Below are 21,170 nucleotides of genomic sequence, written 5' to 3'. Positions count from 1 at the left end.
ATGAACAAAGAAGTTGAGAGAGGATTTATTCTTCGTAGGATAGCGCAACAGTCTATGGTTAGCTGACCTTCTCCCACCCCCAAAAGCTTAACCAGATTAGTTACATATCACTTCAGACCCCCATCACTCTTATTTTTAGCTCTGAGTCTCCTCACGAGTGTAGTGGCTTGTGTCTCAGAATTCCAGAAGGCTCCCAAAAACGGCTCATGATTCATTTGCAGGTAACTTGTGTCGATTTCCAGGACAGCCTGTGGAGTGGGGGCCCAGAGAGATGATTTTTAGATATAAACTTCTTTGCTGTTGTTCCCACTCCAAGCACTTGATCAGAAGTTATATACTCCACAAATGGATCCTTTGGTGCCATAGGAAACTCGCAATTAAAATAGAAGCCCAGAGATATTGTTCTCTAAAAGCCACCAGCTGGTGTGGGGGGAACAAAACTCAGGGCTTTGCTCACAATCTATTCTTAGCCTCTGATAGCACTTGTGTTACTCGTGTCTTATTCACCTCTCCCCTCGGCCTCCCTCCTGCCCTGCTCTCTCAGGCCAAGGCTGGAAACAGCCTCCGCATATTTAAAGAGGGCAAGAGCCCCCCTTACTCAGTGAGCAGACAGAGAGCACGCGAATCGGTAAGTGGAGTAAAGCTGGCCTGGGGGCCTGGGGTGGGCTGTCTGAGTGGCTGGCTGGGACCATAAGGACCCTACCAAGTGACAGTGTGTTTTACGTCCCAAGTACCAGCATCCAGTGTGATTTTGTGCGAGAACTCTCAAGTTATACTTGATCTTGGTGTGGATCTAGTGATTCTCGAAAGATTTTAAAGGCCTGGTTAATATTTTGGGGTTTAGGGGATGGGGATATATGTAACTCAGTGGCAGAGCACTTGCCTAGCATGCATGAGGCCTTCGGTTTGATTCCGCAACACAAATACATACATATACACATATACACATACATACACACATACATACACATATGCATACATGCATATACACGCATACATATATAAACACATATATACATACATACATACACACAATGGTATGTGTGTGGTAGTTCTGGGGAACCTCACAGACAGAGAAATGAGTAAGGAGTTACTTTTGGTCTAAAACCACTTTTATGGCCAGGGATATATAGCTTAAATGGCACAGCGCCTGCCTAGCAAGCGTGCGATTGTGAGTTCGATTCCTGGTACCAAAAAATAAAAATAAAAATAAAAGCAGAATCATTTTATGGCAGAATGTTTCCTATCATCTTAGTTGGGATGGCAGGATAGCAGAAGAAAATAACGAAAGAGTTCACAGCACCAAAAGTCAAGACGCTTGCATTTTAGTCCAAGAAGCATCCCAACTAAGATGGTGAGCGGGTGAGGGATTGTCGGAAAGTTCCTGTCCTTGGGGTCGTGATCTCCTCTTCCTCCAGGGTAGATATGAACAAACGATAGAATGGATTTCTCTAAACTTTAAAATGCTACTTAGTTGGAGAGGGTTGTAACAGCCACGCCATTACAGAAGATAGCTTTCCCTCAAACTATAAGGAACTGTGCTATTCCAAAGGAGTGGGTGAATGACTGAGATTTTGGTTTGTTGGTTCAAAATAGATTTTATATCCCAAAGATGTTCAGCAACAAGCATGCTTTTAATCACTTAAAATTAATCAAAAGTAGTCCCCCAAAAGACATTGCTAAGCTGAAAATTCACTCAAAGCTCTTGTGTAATGGGAGCATAGTGCCCAGCTGGGGGCCAGGCATGATTCCTGGTGTTTCCCACAGGTTCCAATCAAGGATTTCTTTTTAATACTCAGTGAATGACAGGCGTAAGTGTGATTGAGACTGAGAAGTGCTTTGAAGTAATGGCCTGGCTGGCAGTGCTGCCAAAAGATCAAAGCTGCCGCTTCAAATTTCTGCCCCTCCCCGAGCAAAGCAGCGGCTTCTCCAGGAAGGGAGAGTGGGGAGACCATCACAGGAAGCTTGTCCGACTGCAGTGCCATCCCATACGACTTCAGAGTGGGGCGGAAGAGGCAGCACCATCAGCACCAGAGACATGAACAGGAAGAGAAGTGGGGAAGGGGCGACAGCATGTGTCCTCAGTTCTCTTTTTGATTAAGTCTCCATGGTGGTCACATTCAATTCGTCCCAGTGTGTGTGAAATCCCCCTGAAAATGTGGGGGATTTTCCTGATTTGGTTTGGTTCCCTTCTGAACAACGCAGTCACTTGTGGTCAGTGGAAATGAGCCCTGGCTCTCAGGCAGGAAGTGTGGCTGACCCAGGGCTTGGCACCTACCCTCACGCCTGGACAGACAGGTGCTCTGCCACCTGGACACACAGACCATCCGTTGGGATGGAGGAGGCTGGGCAGGGTGAGAGAGGCAGTGGGGGAAGGAGGCGGGTTCGGGCACCCGCATTCAATAGACAAATAAGCTAACCCTCTTAGAGATCAGCGGAGTCTTGCTGGATGGAATACAAATTCAGAAATCGTGGAAACCTGGAGAAGAAAATAAAGAGCATCCCATTTGAATCCAGCTTCGAATATCACTTAGCGTCTCCGTTCCCAGCTTGTGAACAGTAAAATTAAAGTAAGCCACTTGTCTCGAAGGGATTTGTGAGAACTAAATGAGATAAAGTATAGGAAAGTACTTTGGGAAGCTTAATAAAACTGTACAAATCCTCAAGGTCTTTTAGAAAGAGCACAGGGCCATATCTGATGGGTTGTAGAGGATTTCCTTTAAAGAACAAGGGTGACGATAAAGCCCAGAGGTCAGAGTGGGCAGCAAGGAGAGCAGGAATTAGAAGATGATTAATTCGGTTTACAAGAGGAAGGACACAGGCCTAGGAACATAATACCCAGGAAATGCAGCTCCAAGCAGGCAGCCTTCCAATTACAAGCGTGCGGCTCAGATGTCTGAGGACACTGTATGAAGGTTGCCCTTCAGGGCCGAGGAGGAATGCTAAGGCTGCCAATGTGGAAAACTGCGAGTCTTCATCCCAGGAAGGAAAGCAGAGAAGGGAAGAGTGATTGTGTCGAGGGCCATAAAGGACAGAAGATTTCCTTCTGAGCCTCACCAGGACCTCCTCCTGAGCAGGCACTGGCACTGATCTGACAGGTGACTAACTGCCCAAGGCAGTCTCAGAACAAGCGAGAGCTTACTTACCGGCCCCAAATAATCCTGAAAAAGTAATTCTTCAGGAAGAAACGAATATTCGAGAGAGTGTAGTCACTGCACAGTCACAAGGGTAGCAAGCAACAGAGCCAGGGTTTAGACTAAGGTACAACATGATCCACAATGAGGAAAGAACAAAGAGTGGGTTTTTCAGCAAGAATTTCTGAAGTTATAATAGGAGCGCGTGTCACAGCCTTAGTCTAAAGCTGTGTCTGCCATGCCCCAGTTTGACATGGGTGAGCCAGCGCTCAGGTTTGTTTCCTTGCTGGGAGTAAGAAACCTGTGCTTCCCAGGCCCTGAGAAAGTGCCAGGGACTAGGGACTTTGTGGGCACATCTGGGCTCAGTGGCTTACAAGGAAGCCATTGCCCTTGAGTGTCCCACAAGGCCACTACCTGGGGCAGGCGCCACGCTTCCCTGCAAAGCCCACAGCACCAGCCACCAGAGCCACCCAAGAGAGGCACGGGTTGTGCGTGGGGAGAGGCTCAGTGTCTCTCTAGCATGGAAGTCAAGGATGCCAGGTAGCCTCACTGTCCCGGAGGGAGCCGCCTCTCTCCTGGCCTGGCTACCCCTGCATGGCCCACGTTGAAGGCTGAGAAACAGCTGGTTGACAGCCTGAGCCAGATGGGCCATAGAAAAGAAGCAGGGGGTGGGGTTTGTTGTTGAAGAGACAGGATTTGAAAACTAAAGATGAAATAATACCACTATGAACAGTAATGATGAAAGCAACTACAATTATTAAGTACCTGCAGTGAATTATGTATAGCATTAATAAGTAGTATCTTAGCTATTGTTATTTTATTCAGCCTAAAAACGACCTTCTCAAAAAAGCCTCCTCATTCTGACTTCCCAAGCCTGAGGACTGGGCTCGAGGATGAGAGCTGTCTGTCCCAGTCCAAGGGTTGGTGACCCATGCTCTGGCTTGGTTCTTTCCAAAGCCCATTCTCTCTTACTACACCGTGCCGTCAGCCTTACCTGACCCAGGGGAAGAGGCAGCCTCAGAGCGGACACCACAGGGCAGCTTCTGTGCAGGGGGAGGCTTCAACCACTGCTCAGACCCTCAAGTCTGTCTCAGGGCTTCGAGGACCCTTGAAGGGGCTTCACAGCATCACTGCCACTTGGACACTCGTTGCCACCAGAGCTCAAATCAATAGTGACAGAGAACTCTTGAGCTCTGAAAGGGCCTTTTCCATGTTAGAACAGTGCTGACTCTTAGAAGGTCCTTTATTTAACTGAACCAAATTCCTGTTCCTCTCTCCGGATGTTGGAGACAGCGGATCGGATCCGTCAGATCTCAGTTCCCATCCCAGGGGAGGTCTGGCTGACGGAAGTGTTGGTGCTGGTCCCCTCCCCAGTGCGTTGTAGGAAGGGTCCAAAAAGCATAGCCACAGAGCCAGCTTAGCTGGGTGTGAACTGCAGCTCGGCCCCTTGTACTGGCTGTGTGACCGTACATGTGCTACCTAAGCCCTGTTCAGTTTTCTCATTTGCAAAATGGGGATAACAAAATTTGCAGTTTGGGGCTATTGTCAATACTAAAGGTGATGAATGTAAAGCTTCTGATGAATAGTAAAAGGCAATAGCTACTATTAAATGAGTCAGGAATCGGAGTTCCAATCTAACCAGGGGACACGTTCCAGCCCAGTGACCTCGGGTGAGTGGCCTGGTTTTGCCGAGACTCTCTCCTCCCCGTCTGCGAAGTCCGTGTTCCTGTGGAACCTAACCCGAAGGACTGTTGTGAGGTTTCCATGACGTATCTGGTGCCTGACCAGGGCCGTGTTCCAGATGTGTTCACTTCAGTGACAGCCGGATTGCATGATCCGGGCCCATGAGCATCACCTCTCTATCAGATGTGTGTCCCTGTATCTAAGATGTTTGTCCCTGCCAGCGTAGAAGTTTTAACTCATCGTGTGATATCAAGCATCTCGGAGGGACAGTGCAGTGAACCAGCAAGGAGCTAAACACTGGCATTGTCACTTGAGGTCTCTGCTCGAAGTCATGGTCTAAGGTTTCCTCCCAGATTCTTTGTGAGTGTGTGTGTGTGTGTGTGTGCGCGCGTGGTGTACTGGGGGTTGAGCACAGGGATCCACTACCAATGAGCTACATCCCTAGCCCTCTTTTTATTTTTTATTTTGAGACTAGGTCTCTAAGTTGCACAGGCTGGCCTCAAACTCATGATCCTCCTGCCTCAGCCTCCCAAGTAGTTAAAATTATAGGTGTGTAGAACTGCCCAGCATGGCCTCTTTTTTGTTTTTCTTCCAGTACTGGAAATTGAACCCAGGGTCTTACATATGGGGGGCAAGCATTCCACCACTGAGCTGTAGCCCCAGTCCTCTGTTCAGTCCTCCATTCTTTAGGGGATCCCTGCAAAGAAGAAACTGAATAGTACTTACTGTTGTCCTAAGGCATCATCTGTCTCCACAATTGGGGGATGAATGAGGGGAATAAGAGGCTGGAAAGACAGAGGGAGGAGAAGGAAAGAGAGGAAGAGAAGGAAGGAAGGAAGGAAGGAAGAAAGGAAGGAAGGAAGGAAGGAAGGAAGGAAGGAAGGAAGGAAGGAAGAAAAGAAGGAAGGAAAGAAAGAAGGAAGAAAGGGCGGGAGGAAGGGAGGGAAAAATGAGAGGATACTAAAGTTCAGAGAGCTTCACAGCTCTACGATCATACAGTTTTAAAGAGGTAAGAAGGAGCTGAGGGCTGGGGATGCAGCTCAGCCGCACAGCACCTGCCTGGCAAGCTTGATCTCCTTTTATCCTTAAAATAAAAAAAAAAAAAAAAAAAAAAACAAAACAAGGGAGCTAGAAGTCCAGCCTGCATCTGACTGCAAGCACCCGCTGCAGCACAGCCCCAGCACAACCTCCCGGAAGCCTTATGAGCCGAGCGTGCGTGCGGGAGCCTGTCCCTGGGGCCTGGGGCCCGGCTCCCTCACTGGAGTCCTGCCTGTCCCAAGCTGGCACGGCGGGCGCTGCATTCTAGCCGCTGCTCACCAATTCGCAGTCTCTCCCATTTCAGACCCGACCCGCAGCGTGGCTGTGACAGCACAGCCATCTCAGGGGCTGGCCCGGAGCACAGCACCAGGCAGTGTGATGGAGACTGTGACCCGGGCGATAAATGGGGCTGAGTGACGGGCGAGCCTATATTTGGTACCCTACCTTCAGCGACCTGTGCCAGTTCCAGGCAACGCTGATAAACAAATGGCCCATCTCTTGCTGCCGTGCCAGGGCAAACTCGCATCTGAGCCTGGCTGAGAGTGTTGAAGCATCGGAATTCCAGAGCAACGTGGAGGCTGAAAAGGTTACATTCATAAGCCAGGACCAAGATGTGCTTTAAATCACAGTGACTTGATTAGCACACTGATGCTGTTTGAATAACCTGAAATAAAGTAGGTGACAATGCCTTGCTTTTGAGCAGCTTCTCAATTGCTTTACATTCCATTGTATTTTCATGACCTTCCCAAGGGTCCTATGCGAGAGACAACACCATCAACATTTTTCACTCAACTTCAAAGTCATTAGGTCATGGCTAGAATCTATGTGTTTGGAGTCAGGATGCTTTAAAAAACCTTCAGACTTTGGGCCTATGAATACTAAAAGAGATACTAGAGGGTTTTTTTTTTTTTGCATTTAGGTTTAATTGCTATATTTCCATCTCTGGAAATGGAATTGAGTGCCTGTTAATACTTATGATTTCTATTTTGGTTTTCAAATCCTGATGTATGCATGTCAGATATTTATGATCACTTAAAGCAGGCTCTGCTAGGATACATCAGCTTGTGAAGAAGGTATTATCTGTAATCTTATCCTCATTTTGAAAAGTATGTCTAGGCAGTTGTTGTATATATGCAAGATCTGCCTCTTGGGGAATGGATATATATATATATAATCTGGGATGTATATCCATCTCCCATTACCTTGCAGGAGATGCCAATGAAATTTCCACTGAAGATGTGAAATGAAAAATTTGACCCAGGGTCGTTTTCATTGAACATTTCCACATCATTAATTTCACAGGTGTCACTGTCATATTCCTAGATGAAATATATCACATTTCTTTTCTATTTTCTATTCTATTGAAACCAAGGCTCAAAATGAACATGAACAAAGTTACATTGTCCTACTCTTTTTTTAAAAAATGTATTACCCCTCTCAAGAGAAGGATGGGTCTGGGAAAAATAAAATCAGCTAAGAAAATGTTTACTTTTTATGCCATAGCTGAGTTATAAATGAGGGGTCAGACAATCTTGAAGTTGTATTCCAAACCTGAAAGTATTTTACCGCTTAAATGGAGCCAAAACAAACTCTTTAGTCTCCTTTAAAAGATATTACGTTTCCATGCCTTTCTGTTTATCTTCCCCCCAGCATGAAATATCCTTCCCCTATGTTCTTTCTCTGCTGAACTCCTGTTCATTCTTCAAAACCCCATTTGAAGGTGATCTCTTCTGTGACCCTCCACACACTCATTGCCATGCCATCGTTCGAGTTTCCATAGTGCTTCACACAAGACTTCTTTGGCCCAAAGTATTTTGCTTCCTACCTGTCTTCCTCACTAGCATGTGGCTTCTCAATGCCAGGGGACAAAAACTACTCATTTTTAGAAGCACCACCTCCTCAGCACTCCCCTGCATACCTAGTGCTGTGCCTGACACAGGATATTCAGGAAGTAAACACATGGCAAATGGAGGAGAGAACAAAGAGGAAAGAAGGAAAGCAGGCTGGACTCCAAAGCCTTTCAGGGCAAAATCTATTTCTTATCCATCATACTAGCCTATGTGAGCTATAGGAATAGGAACACTAAATGTTTCCCCTTCTGAAGTTATTTTCTGAAATTTTCCTAAATAGAAGCATCTGCTTCTTCCACAAGAAGGGCGATGCCTGTCCAACCCCGCCAGCTTTCCTAAGCAGGAAGAGCGCCTTGGGCGACGCTCAGATGGGAACATTCCCCACGGGCCCAGTGTCAAGCTCAGTGGTCTGTTTGTTATTTACGCTCCGTTTCTTAGCAAAAACCATCTTTGTTATGAGACCGGGAGACCCAAGCCGGAGCAGTTGACCAGGCTTAGTGTTAATCGCCAACTATTATAAGAAGGTGACTGGCTTCCCAGAAGGGAAAGACAAGGTCAGAAGCAGCCACTCGAGTGGCCGATAACAACATGACACACCAGGCTTCTCAGAAACCAAAGGATCCCGGTGAAAACTCAGCTACCCGATGGCTATAGCACTTTAGAAATTTCTTTGAATATCGTCAGCATATTTCAGTTCTGTTCTGGGAAAAAGGATAACTTGAAATCATACTTAACGGAAAAAGTATTTTGTTGTTGTTGGAATAGAACCCAAAGTCTTTGTATTGAACTATAATGCCAGCCCTTTTGTACTTTTGTTTAATTTTTATTTTGAGACAGGGTCTTGCTAAATCACTAAATCGTATAGGCTGAGCTTGAACTCACAAACCTCTTGCTTCAGCTTCCCTGCAGGAATTACAGGCAAAAAATTATTTTTAAAAGTCCTCTTCCTTTATTACTTGTTACTATCTTTGATTATTTGATCAATCTTGCATTCTTCTGGTAGACTGAGTAACCTCGTTGAAGATAACAGTATGTAATGTAGCAACCATTGTTAATTCCTATCATTTTGCTTTGAGGTCAGATATCATTTTTTGTTTTGTTTTTGTCTTCATTGTTGTTTTGTTAGTTTTTTTTTTTTTCCTTTTCTTTTAAAAAAAAAGTCCTCTTCTTTGAGGCCAGGGATATAGCTCAGTGGCACAGTGCCTGCCTGGCAAGCTCAAGGTCCTAAGTTCTATTTCTGGTACTTCCCCCTCCTCCCCCAAAAAAGTCCTCTTCTTTGGCTTACAGTATCACTTAAACATAAGAGAAGGAGCACTTGGGGCTGTGGCCCCAGGCAGTTCTTGCAGTACAGTGTGTTGCAAGAGGCTGGGGGACGCATAGGTGGTACCGTCAGCTGGCTCCCGTCCAGTGCTGCGGACTGTGTCCAATCCCTTCCCATGCATAGAGTCACTTCCTTTCCAAACGATGTTGTGAGGCCACAGGGAAAAGCATGGCTCTCATCACGTAGGTGGGAAGAGGTAAGGAGAAGCCATGCAGCTCTTTCACAAGCACAGCAAGTAGAGGGCAGCCCTGCCAGTCCACAGCATATTTCCAGATGGTGGACCTAGTGCAGAGCCGATCTATTTTATTGCCTGAGCAATGACACTCTAGAAAAGCAGGTGTGCAGAGGTGAGGAATAATTCTGAATAAGAGATTTTTTAATATTGTATGTGATAAACTAAGAACTTACTACCCAAAGGGTTAGCAGCATCCATACTGCCTGTCCCCAGATCTGCTAGAATCTGTGTTTTAGCCAGTCCCAAGGTGATTCAAGAGGCACTGGGCTAGACAAATAATATCCTTTGTGACTCCCACTTCTGATGGGACAATTTTTTAAACCATAGGTGGGAAAATGATTGCAATAGTTGTATGTAATTTTAGATACACAAAATTAGCCATCCATTCCTTCTAAGACCCCTGTGAGATACGCAGGGTCAGATGATATTGGAATTTAATGGGAAAGAAAACTGAGTCTCAAAGTGATAAAGGGGCCATCCCAATACATCTGTGTGTCTGAACTATGTGCACAGAACAGCTATTTGCTGAATGAATGAATGAATGAATGAATGAATGAATGAACCACTGAACAAAGGAAGCAGGACTCTAGTCCTCAGATCACTGCATACGAGGGCTCGCTCCTGATATCACCTAAATTGAAGGTATTGGCTTTCTGTCTTCTTAGATTTGACTGTAGTCAGAGAGTCTTCAAGATGCCAAACTGGGGCGGAGGAGCAAAATGTGGAGCCTGCGAAAAGACGGTCTACCATGCAGAAGAAATCCAGTGCAACGGCAGGAGCTTCCACAAGACCTGCTTTCACTGCAGTGAGTTCGGTGGACACTGTGGGGGGTCTGCAGCAGAGGTGGGACTTGCATCTTCACCTCCCACCCTTTTTCATGAGGCAGAGTTTAATGCACTAAGTGTGCTAAGTTGCCCAGGCTGGGCTCAAACTTGGCTATCCTCCCAACTCAGCCTCCCAGAGTGCTGGGATTATAGGCATGCACCACCATACATGGTTAGGAGAGCATCTCAAGTACTCCTTTAACCACTGATGCTCCATATCTGCTCTCACAGTGTGGTCAGTCGGCCTGAGCCAGGCCTGGGAACTTGTGAGAACTGTCAACTGTGGGCCCCCGTAGAGAAGGAACAGGATCTCCTGAGTGCTTTCTCCACCATGCACACCGCTCACAGGCCATCTCCCTGCGTCAAAGTCAAGACAAGCTGGCTTCCCTCTGCTCTCCATGTGAAAACCCTGACCCAAGGGTGACATTCACCAAGTGTGACTTGGCAGAGAAAGGAGGCCAGCGATTATCTGGAACCAAAGTGGATTTGGCTTTCTGGGTTGTCCATGGGCCAGTTGTCACTGAAGCCAGCTGTGACTTGTCTTTCCTAAGACAGAACCTGTGTCAGGCAGTGGGTAACATTTCTGTGCCATTTCTGAAAGTTCGTGGCCTGCGTACCGGGAACTCCTTGAAGGCAATCTTCATCATTGGCTGCCGGACACAGATGTACAAATGTCAAAGCTGGGGGAACTTTGAGCCAGTCTGATCACGTGACTTTTGGCAAATCATTTCTCACCTCCAAACTGAGGTCACATGACTCTGAGGCAGAGCCAGGAGAGTATACCTGCAGACTCCCAGGCCACTACTGTTAGACGAGATTGCACACTGAAGTTTCCTAGTAGCTGCTCCTGTTCCGGGTAAAACTGGCCCCATGGCTTTGAAATGGCCACTTGCTCTCTCTGCTTCCTCCTGTGGCTCTGGCTGAAGACTGACTTTTGCTGGATATTTGACAGGCTCCCCCCTATCCAGGTCCTTACCTCACTACCCTACACTCCCATGCCTCAGCCCAGGGGCTGCAGGTGCCCATGTAGAAGCAAACAGTTTCAAACAGAACTTCAAGGGCTGGGTTCCATCCATCAGGAGAGGGAGACACTCTATCCTTAGACTGCCAGAAATACTGATGCTTTATCAGCTGCATGATCCTTATCCCTGCAGCAAACACAATGATCACTAGAGAAAAAGGGGAAACCCTGCTCAGAGTGACTGGGTTGGCAGACTTCATGATGCACTGGGTTTTCATAATGGATAATTATTTTTGAGTTATCTTACACAGTCCTCGCATTCATCATTATTATTCATTACTATCACAATTATCCAGAATTCATTCATTATCAAGACAGTTCATTCCAGAACCCCCTGCTTTTTGTATATAAAAAAAAGGTTAATAGTCTTTAAATGAGTCAGAATGAGGAATATTGGAAAGAACACTGGAATTGGAGTAAAAAGAAATACTGATATTTGAGTCTGAGCCCTGTTATGTTGTAGCTGTAGCCTTGGGAAAATCATATCACCATTGTGAACCTCATCTATAAAATGGAGATGGTTATCTCTTACCACACAGTGTGTTACAAAGAGGAGACTTGACCAGAGGTCCTTGGCCTGGAAATCCAGCCTTCTGGGCTCCTCTCCTTTGATCAATGTTGAGGTCTGTATTGGAACAGGAAGCTTCCATGGTAGGTGGTGTCTTATTTTTGCCAGGTACCAAGAAGATACCCTATTCACTGGAGCCACGGTAGAAGGGGTTTGAGCACTTGGTACATTCCTTGTAGAAGTTGTAGGGTGGGCATCCAAGTAAGTTTCAGGAGGGCTGGACAGAAGGCCCCAGGGAGGAGCACATTCTTCTATATTATTTTCACAAGATGACCTTTGGTTGCCACAAATATTGTTCAGAGAGGCCAGATCTACTTTAGCTTGTCCCCTGAAAAGTGTTCTCTTGATCTCTAGATAAATAGCCATAATTTATCAACCTACTAATCCACTGTATCAGTGCTGTCCAAAAGAAATAGAATGCAAGCTATACACTTAAATTTAAATGTCTAGTAAGCACAGTTTTAAAAGTGTACCTAGAAAAAACTAAAGAAGAATTAATTTTGAAATATTTCATTTAATCCAATCATCTAAAATATTATAATTTCAATGTGTAATCACATATTAAATATTGATGAGATATTTTATCTCCCTTTGTGTTTGTACCAAGAATTTGATATAAAAATGCATTTCATGCTTCCAGTACAGCATGTGTCTAATCGCTGTGGTATGGGACAGCACAGCTCTCCTTTGTTTGTGTGTCCACATTGGTTGGAAGTCAGGGAAAGGGCAGAGAACTGGCTAGGGCACATAGGGTATAGGCTGCCTAGGAGCACTGAGATGAGCACCAGAGTAGGTGTACTGGTTACTTTTCTCATTGCTGAGACAAACTCTCTGACACCCAAAGTGAAAGGAGGAAAGGTTTATTTGGTTCACGGTTTGAGGGGATTCAGTCCATAGTCAGCTAGCTCCAAGACTAGGAGGGTGGTATGGCAGAGGAGAAATAGTCCACAGCAAGCACCCAGCTGAGAGCACATTAGCTCTTTTTCTGTCCCTTATATTTTAGCAGGCTCCCTTCCCAGGGTGGGCATAGCACTCAAACCCTTCATCCTAGCCAGAATTATACCAAACCAATCAGTGCACTGATTTAGTAATCACATACCCCAGCACCACACACTCTAGCTCCAGCCACCTCTGAAAAGCCCCACCAACAAGCACATAAGGCTTTGGAGGGACAACTAGACACAAGCCCTAATAGTAGGAGTCAAAGAATCTGAGGTCTTTTATGCTTCTGTAATTCACTGTTATATAATCATGGACAATCCACTAATTTCCACTGACATGTGTACTCGCTCATCAGTTCATTCATTCAATACATGTTTACCAAGGACTAACTCTGGTTAAGGCCTCTGCCATGCTGTGGGGATAGTAAAGTAAAACACCCTTGTCTTCCTGGAATCCAACATCTACCAGTGGCAAATAAGTGAGCAGTGGTTATGGAGGGTGCTGAAAGCAACAACAGAGACAGGTACTCACCTTCTATACCCCTATGTAAGGTATCTCCCCATTTTATTCTTCATAAAAAGATTACCTTGTGTTTAAAGCCATATCCATTTAAACTTTGACCCATATGCTGTTGACAAAATAATTGAATGAACTCTCCCATATTCTGGTCTCCCTGGCTCCACAACCATCCAACCCTAGCCAATCGTACCCCACAACACTGAGCTTCTTCCTCCTCTCCTTTATTCAATTACTTCAATTTTTAACAATAAAATACCACTTGAGAAAGGTCTAGTGGCCTGATACAACCTCATTCCACATTGGATTGCATGGAACTAGTTTTAAAAAATAAAGAGGACAATTGATTTAATGTAAGTTTTATTATTCCGGGGCTATAACCTCAGTGTCACAAGCACCATCCCTATAAAAAGTCTTGAAGGATTATTGCAAAGCAATGTGGCAAGTTGTTAAGTTGTGGAAAGTCTTTATATATTGTACAGCTGCCTTATGTTATGCTAATAGCGTGACAAATGCTTGTTGAGATACAATTTGCAGGTATCAGCCTCCTAACCCAGCAGGAAACAGGGCTGCTCTCCAAGGACCCAGACACAAGGGTAGTTGAGCTGCTTAGCAAGCCGGGCTGGTGGCCCCCAAAGTGACTGGAGGTGTGGAAGATGCACAAAGAGAATGAGATACAAAGGTTCTCTGAATTTTTATGAGATGAGAAAAAGCAACATATCCAAGTCAATATATTATTGATGTATAGGGTTAAATATTTGAAGAAGATATTTGACTTTTTCACATCTTTCAAACTCTTTTTCTTCAAGTTCGCAAGAAAACAAGTATTTTCTTACAAATCTTCTCTTTGGAAAAGTGGGATACGGGCTGTTTTATCTTTGGGGATGCTACACATGAGGTCATACAGAGCCCCCACAAGGCGTGAGCTTGTGGAAGGCTGAGGGGTGTGTGAGCCAGGTTTGTCCCTTCCGCCCCTCCCTTGCTCCCAGAACTGGACCACCCAGATTGGTCTCCACATTGACTGTCTCCTTACAGAGCCCTTTGAGGGCCATGAGAAGCACAGAGAGTGCTCAGTCCTAATTTCAGTATGCTTGGGGAAAAGATAAGCTGCTCTCCCTGCCCTAGTTGTCTGTGAAAGGAGCTTACTTTTTGTGTCTCAGCCGCACACTCCCCACAACATGTGCGCGCACACATGTCCTGATGTCATCTGGTGTGACCTGTTGTCCAGGAACATTGTTCTTAGCAGGTCTCAGACCACATGCCTGGCTCCGGGGTGGGCCTGTGTCCTCTGCTTGCTGGGTACATGGCACACATCACTTCCATTGTCTGTGTGTCAATTTCCTCATCTGTGACAACGGGACCCTCTTCAGGTCTACAACTCAGACAGATGTTCTAGACAGGAATCAAAGTTGAGTTCTGGGCCCAGGAGCCCGAGCAAGGGTGTTGGGGATGCAGGATAGGGCAGAAGGATCTCAACCCCAGCCCTGACCTTCCTCTTTTCTGCAGTGGCCTGCAGGAAGGCTCTCGACAGCACCACAGTAGCGGCTCATGAGTCAGAGATCTACTGTAAGGTCTGCTATGGGCGCAGGTACGGCCCCAAGGGGATCGGGTATGGGCAAGGCGCTGGCTGCCTCAGCACGGACACGGGGGAGCACCTCGGCCTGCAGTTCCAACAGTGAGTTACTGCCACACTCCCCCTCCCTGTTACAGTCGCCAATTACCAGGACAGTGCATTCTGTTCCCATAGCAACATTTTCTGGAAGTGGGAGAATGGACTCCATTGTTGACTTGACGACAATGGGAATACTCACTCTGACCGAATTCTAACAATGTGTCATCTCTCCAGAGGCGGTCTCTAAATTATCTGCCTTTCTAAAGGGCAATTACTTTTACACCATGGCTCTGGCTTTGCATGTCAAGAGAAAACCCGGAATGTACAGATGTTCTATTGTTTGACCTTTGCAAAACTACATGGAGTCTTTCTTCCTCTCCTTTGCGGGTTTCTGTGTAAATCACATAAATATGGCTGGGAGGGGATGGCCATTCTCTACGCGCTTGTTATTAAAAGATTTCTTCCCTTCGTTGGAAGATGACTAATGTCTACACCGCAGGGGAGAGGTCAGTGGGAGTGGGCTGAGTCTCAGGAGTAAATAACCAATTACGATTGTTCTGTGAGTCTCCCTAGTTGCCTGTTGCTGATACAGTGCTAGATTTCCCCCAACACCATCCTGAAAAGTGGGACATCACAACGGCCACCTCCCTCTATCAGCCTGCTCGGCCCACTTTCTGGACGATCACATTAACCTCTAGCCCAGGACTGAGGATCTTGTATGATGGCCACTGGCCTGCAGCTGCTGCCTGGTCAGCGGGTATCCGGGCTCAGCCTTGCAGTGGGGCTGGCCAGAAAAGCCTTGCCCAATCGCGGGAGTGTCCCATGAAGCTCCCCCACTGAGCAGTTAGGACATCTAAGGAGCCATCTGGTTCCTTCAGAAGGGAGTAACCCACCAGAGGGCCTGGAAAAGTGGAGGGATGTGTGATTATCGTCCTAAAGAGAGAACTTCTCTTTGTTAATTTCTTTCATTACTCCATCCCAGCTGGAGACTTTTTCCCCCTTGGTACTAGGGATTGGATTGAACCCAGGGCCTTCACATTAAGCTACATCCCCAGCTCACTTTTTTAGAAAAAATTAGTTTTATTTTGAGACAGGGTCTTGCAAAACTGCCTATGATGGGCTTAAACTTATGGTCCTCCTGCCTCAGCCTCCCAGAGAAATAGGATTATAAGCATGCACCACCAGGCCTGGATTGAGACTTTTCACAAAGAAAAGATATATCGGTTGCATTCTCTATCCTGTGTTATACAAAGCTCACTTTCCATTATCTAAAGCTCACTTCTTTGATGGTGTCCAAAGAATGACAAGAATCCAAGACTGGGGTTTTGTCTCAGTTCTATCGGTTCTGAGCCACTTGGGCAGTTGCTCCTCCATCCTGCAAACTCCATGGGGCTGCAGCAAGGTGCACGTGATAGAACTCACATGAGAACACCAATAGACATAAGCCACAGAGAGCTATTGTACCTCTCTTTGGGACACTGTGCTCATGGGGACATGTGACCTTTGGGTGCAGGACAGCTTCGATTGTGACAAGGAAAGCATCAGCCTGTTGGACTGTTACTTGTCAGGATCTGATCTGCACAGCAATCAACCTCCCACCTTGCCCTAGACTTGCACAACTCAGTTTGGACAACAAACTGCTGAGCTTTGAGATAGTACAGAAAAATCCAGACAAGCAATCATGGCAGTAATAACACCAGAACAATGACAAGACTACGGGCAAGCATGCATGGAACCCCGGCCACATGCTTTACGACACAGAGCCCGTTTATTTCCACTGCAGCAGCTAACAGCTGTACCACGCCAGGCAGGCACTGTTCTCAGCACTTTCACATAGGTCCTCTCCTCAACCCTCTCATCAGCACTATAAGAAAGGCCCTGCGATCATCCATTTTCCAGATAAGGAGACAGAGGCACCCAGAAGTGAGGTAGCTCACAAGCTCATACTGCGTGCCAAGGAAGGTCTGCACTTCATTTTCTGTTTCCATCAGGTCCCCAAAGCCTGCACGATCAGCCACTGCCAGCAACCCTTCCAAGTTCACTGCGAAGTTCGGTGAGTCAGAGAAGTGCCCGCGATGTGGAAAGTCAGTCTATGCAGCTGAGAAGGTCATGGGAGGCGGCAAGGTAAGGCTTCCTGCATGAGCCAAGTGGGATTTGCTCATCTACACTGGATGAAGGGGAAGGAAGGAGAGAACTGGGACTGTGGGAGGTGGGGCCAGACCTTTCATCTTAGCTCCTAGCACCTCTTTAGCAGGTGTGATAAAAACCAGTTAATGTTTACATTAAAAAAGTGCATTATTGTAAAAGACATATTGTCATTAATCTTTGTCAAAATACCTCCCCCTGGCTTTGGACACACTTCTCCCACTGTTTTTGTCACTTTTTTTTTTGAGACAGGGTTTCTCTATGTAGTTCAGGCTGGCCTTGAACTCCTTATGTAGCCCAGGCTGGCTTTGAACTCACCATAATCCTCCTGCTTCAGCCTCCTGAACACTGGGATTACAATCACATGCTACCACACCTGGCTTTTGCTGCTTTCTAAAGCAGTTCTGGAAGTCTTCTTTCCTGAGTGTCTTTAGTTGTGGGATGTGATTGATCTGATGTCCTAAATCAATTCAAAATGCTTGCAAGGCATGGTGGTGCATGCCTGTAATCCCAGCACTCGGGAGACTGAGGGAGGAGGATTGTGGCAAGTTTGAGGCCAGCCTGAACTATACAATAAGACTGTGTCTCAACATTTCCCTCCTCAAAAAAAAAAAAAAAAAAAAAAAAACTAAAAAGGAAACCAAAATGTTTACATTCATAGTCATTTTGACTTTGAGGAAGAGCCAGAAGTTGCATGGTGCCCGATCCCTTGAATAACTATAATACTTTTACTACCCTGCCTTTCTGTTGGGTGGTATTCAGCAATAACATCCACCTTATTTTCTTTAATCATACCTTATAAAGACACTCATGAAAGAGGACTTCCAGAACTGCTTCAGAAAGTGTCAAGAACCATGGGATAAGTGTGTTTGAGGAGAGGGAGATTAGTGCCAATGTATCTTTTACTGTAATACATTTTCATCAAAACATTCACTGTTTGTTTTGATTGCCCTTTGTAGATAACCATACATCCTCACTCACCCTTCTGGGCTGTGACTGTCACCTGGCAGTGCCCTTAAAAAATAAGCATACATGTGCTTTGCTGCAGCAAATGTTAACCTGCTAGGACGGTGGTGGCGAACCTATGGTGCATGTGCCCCAGGGCACTGTTTGTGGCAAAAGCCCTAAAAGGTTTGCCATCACTGTACTAGGACCAAGAAAGCGAGCTAAAAAAGCTCCAGTGATACAAAGGCGCACAGATCCCCCTACTCTAGAGTACACAATCGTTCCACAAAGGTGTCATCCCTGGGAACCTGTTGCTACTGCGTAACGCCATGCGCTCCTGTGCTCACACAGCAGCAAGTCCTGGATTTCAGGAAAGTCCTCAAATGTCTGAGACAGTCAAGCACACTATTCTAAAAGCTCTGGTGTCAGGGCCAAAGTCAGGGTACTCACCAAAGGAGTTGGACCTGAGGAAGGGGAAAAGTCCTGCTAACACTAGATGGAGGGTAGAAGGGGCGTGGACAGGATGGATGTCAAGCACAGAGCCTGTCGCTACACAAAGACCAGCCCTTCACAGACCTGTGAGAGCCTCCAGCCGGAGCCTGGCTGACGTGTAATGTGCAGGCGGCGGTGATGTTCCAAATAATCCAAGCAACTCTGTCACGGGAACTGCAGAGTGAAAACAAGGTTGATTACATGCATGGCTGCCTGCTTCTCACTATTCTTCAACTTCATATTCAACACAAACGTTACCTTCTGCCCCAAGCTCAAGGCCTATCGGGACCAGTGTGTTCCTTGGATCTTCTCACCATAGGGAAGCCCTCCCCCATGTTCTACTTTGAAGGAACTCCTTGCAGATTGCCACGGTAAATCCATCATAGGGTTCTGAGAATTGCTGGCCAAGGCCATTGCTTCTCTTCTCCAAGCCCCTAGAAAGATTATTCTAGAGTCCCACTAAGTAGGGGAAAGCATGTCTGTAGCTGCTGGCTAGGAAACTCAAGAGGAAACCAGAATGTGCTACCACCTCTTTGATATGCAACTCTTCTGCACCCTCAGCCTTGGCACAAGACCTGTTTCCGCTGCGCCATCTGTGGGAAGAGCCTGGAGTCCACAAATGTCACTGACAAAGATGGGGAACTTTACTGCAAAGGTGAGTGGCTCCGGAGACTTTTGGAGACTTGTTTTCCCAGGGGGTGTCCTTGAAGGGAAAGTGTGTCCATGCCTAGAGGCCGCCCTGTGCCAACCAGGAGCAGGGCTGCTCAGCCCAGGCAGAGTTTGGGCTCTCAGGATGTGGAGCAAAACCATCTAAGAGAAATGCAGATCATGTGGCCCAGTTCTGCCCCTCACCACCGGAGCACCCAGGGGGACCAGAGGCTTGCAGAGGCTCAATGGTGCAGGGCAGAGCGCCAGGTGCAAGAGAGGAGGAAAGTGTCCTGCCTCTGCCCCGGGGTGAGTTCACCTGGGAGGCAGGTGGGAGGCCTGGGAAGGCAGTCTGTGTGGCCTCACTGGAGTTTATCAAGACATCTCTCTCTCTCTTCTTTTCCTCCTGTGGACTGCCCTCCCTCCCTCCCTCCATCTTTCTTCCCGTCTCTGTCCCCACTCCCTTCTGATGGTGCATGTCACTCAGTGATCACAGAGGCAGAACTGGCTCTCCTGGTCCTTGCAGCTCTCCACTAGCTGCTTCCATAACCCCCGGGGTCATGTGCAGAGACAGAGCGGCTCAGCTCCCTCCTAATACTGTGAAAAGAAAGGGTGCACTGGGGCCAAAGCGATATGTCTCCACCCAAAGCCTCCCCAGGCCTACTCCGTTGCTCTGCTGAATATCAGCACTTAATGATGCCTCAGGAATCTCTATTTGGTGGAGTCAGGGAGGGCGGCAATGGAAAAAGGGTTAACCGAGCAGTGTTAATTACGACTACAGGTTGCCAGAGCTTTACCCATACTGAGACAGAATGGGCCTTAACTCAGCACTTGACAGGTTACCCTCTCCTGGTAGCTGAAGACATAGAAGGCCCTCACCATTCACAGGCCATAAAACTCCAGAATCCTGTAGTCAGACCAACACATAAATAAATCACATTTCCAAGCGAAGAAAGCTGCAGTAGAGAAACATTCACAGCGCAGTTGCCTGCAAAGAGGAAAGCAATCATTGTGGTTGATGGAGGCTTCTCAGAAGACATCCTTCCACTGGGGCTTGAAGGGTGATGTGGGTTTGGGCAGAGGCATTCCAGAAATGGGCGGCAGTGACATTTAAGGGTGGACATCAGGCACATTATTCTGTGTGCCTGGCCTGTGGGGCAGGAGTCAGGAGGCTGGGCAGGGAACCCGGAGCCAGACTGTGCCAACTCAAACGAGAAAATGTCCACAAGCAAGGCAAAAGTGCCAAACATTATCAACATTTTTTATTAGCAGATCTATGAGAAATACAGTTTATTTAAAAATTAACTTATGCATGCCTTTATAAAAAAAGTTCACTTTAATATGTCAATGGACAGTGCCTATGCACAAGGACCTGAAACAGTGGTGCTAATCAACATTCTTTCTTTATTTATCCCCCTCTCATTCAGTTTGCTACGCCAAAAATTTTGGCCCTACAGGCATTGGGTTTGGAGGCCTCACACACCAAGTGGAAAAGAAAGAGTGAAAGGAACGTTCTTTCTCGCATCCTTCGCTGCGGAAGACATCGTGGAGTGATCCTGCACAGATGGAGTTTTCCCCGACAGCCTTGTTCATAGTTGGACAGCATTCTCTTCAGCATTGATTGTGGGCTCTTCCAAAGTGAGAAAAAAAAAAAAACTTTGGAAGAAAATTATTTAAAACTTAATCTGCAACAAAAGCTTTATTATTTACAATTCTTGGGGTGGGAGAGGCAAGAAATAAATGTTTTAGTGGTACCTTTCTGTCTTTGGGTCTTTTTTTTCTTTGGAAAGAGAAAAACTTTCAAGAAACAGCTAGTTCAAAAATTAGCTATAGACAGTGAATGTAGATGTCGGCTGGGAAAGGAGAAGGGAGAAATTGTGGGCTTAGAGGAGTCTTCCGGATTCCGCTGGCTGAGGATCTTTGCAGGCACTGCTAGTGGAGAAGCAAACAGGCAATCTGAGAGGAAAGGAGAATCAGATAGCAAATTCTAAAAGGAAAATCAAAAATAGTAAAACGGCTGGAGTTTCTCCTTTTGTTCTATCACTAGCTTTGCAGTCTTACATATTTTATGAAAACTCAGAAATGACAACAAAGCACGGCATTTGCTTCTGCATTATAAACGACATGAGGATGATTTTCTTTTATTCCAGAGCAATTCCCTGAGGTTTAGCAATTTTTAAAAAAACTTCTCCATCAAAC

General features: G+C 46.4%; 1 protein-coding gene across 1 annotated transcript; it reads left to right on the top strand.

The window, feature by feature from the left end:
• The first annotated feature begins 515 nt into the window (after window positions 1-515).
• On the top strand, window positions 516-20,725 carry Csrp3 (cysteine and glycine-rich protein 3 (cardiac LIM protein)). Its single transcript, XM_005401712.1, has 6 exons — window positions 516-628; window positions 9,927-10,066; window positions 14,639-14,807; window positions 16,736-16,868; window positions 18,888-18,981; window positions 20,399-20,725. Exons 2-6 carry the CDS (start codon window positions 9,955-9,957, stop codon window positions 20,473-20,475), a joined length of 585 nt encoding a protein of 194 aa, XP_005401769.1. The 5' UTR covers window positions 516-628; window positions 9,927-9,954; the 3' UTR covers window positions 20,476-20,725.
• Window positions 20,726-21,170: the final 445 nt, after the last annotated feature.

This window comes from Chinchilla lanigera, unplaced genomic scaffold (assembly GCF_000276665.1).
Source record: "Chinchilla lanigera isolate Chin_1 unplaced genomic scaffold, ChiLan1.0 scaffold00075, whole genome shotgun sequence".
In the NCBI taxonomy this organism is placed as follows: Eukaryota; Metazoa; Chordata; class Mammalia; order Rodentia; family Chinchillidae; genus Chinchilla; species Chinchilla lanigera.
The sequence above is the reverse complement of the archived record's forward strand: the minus strand, read 5'-3'. Positions and strand labels throughout refer to the sequence as shown.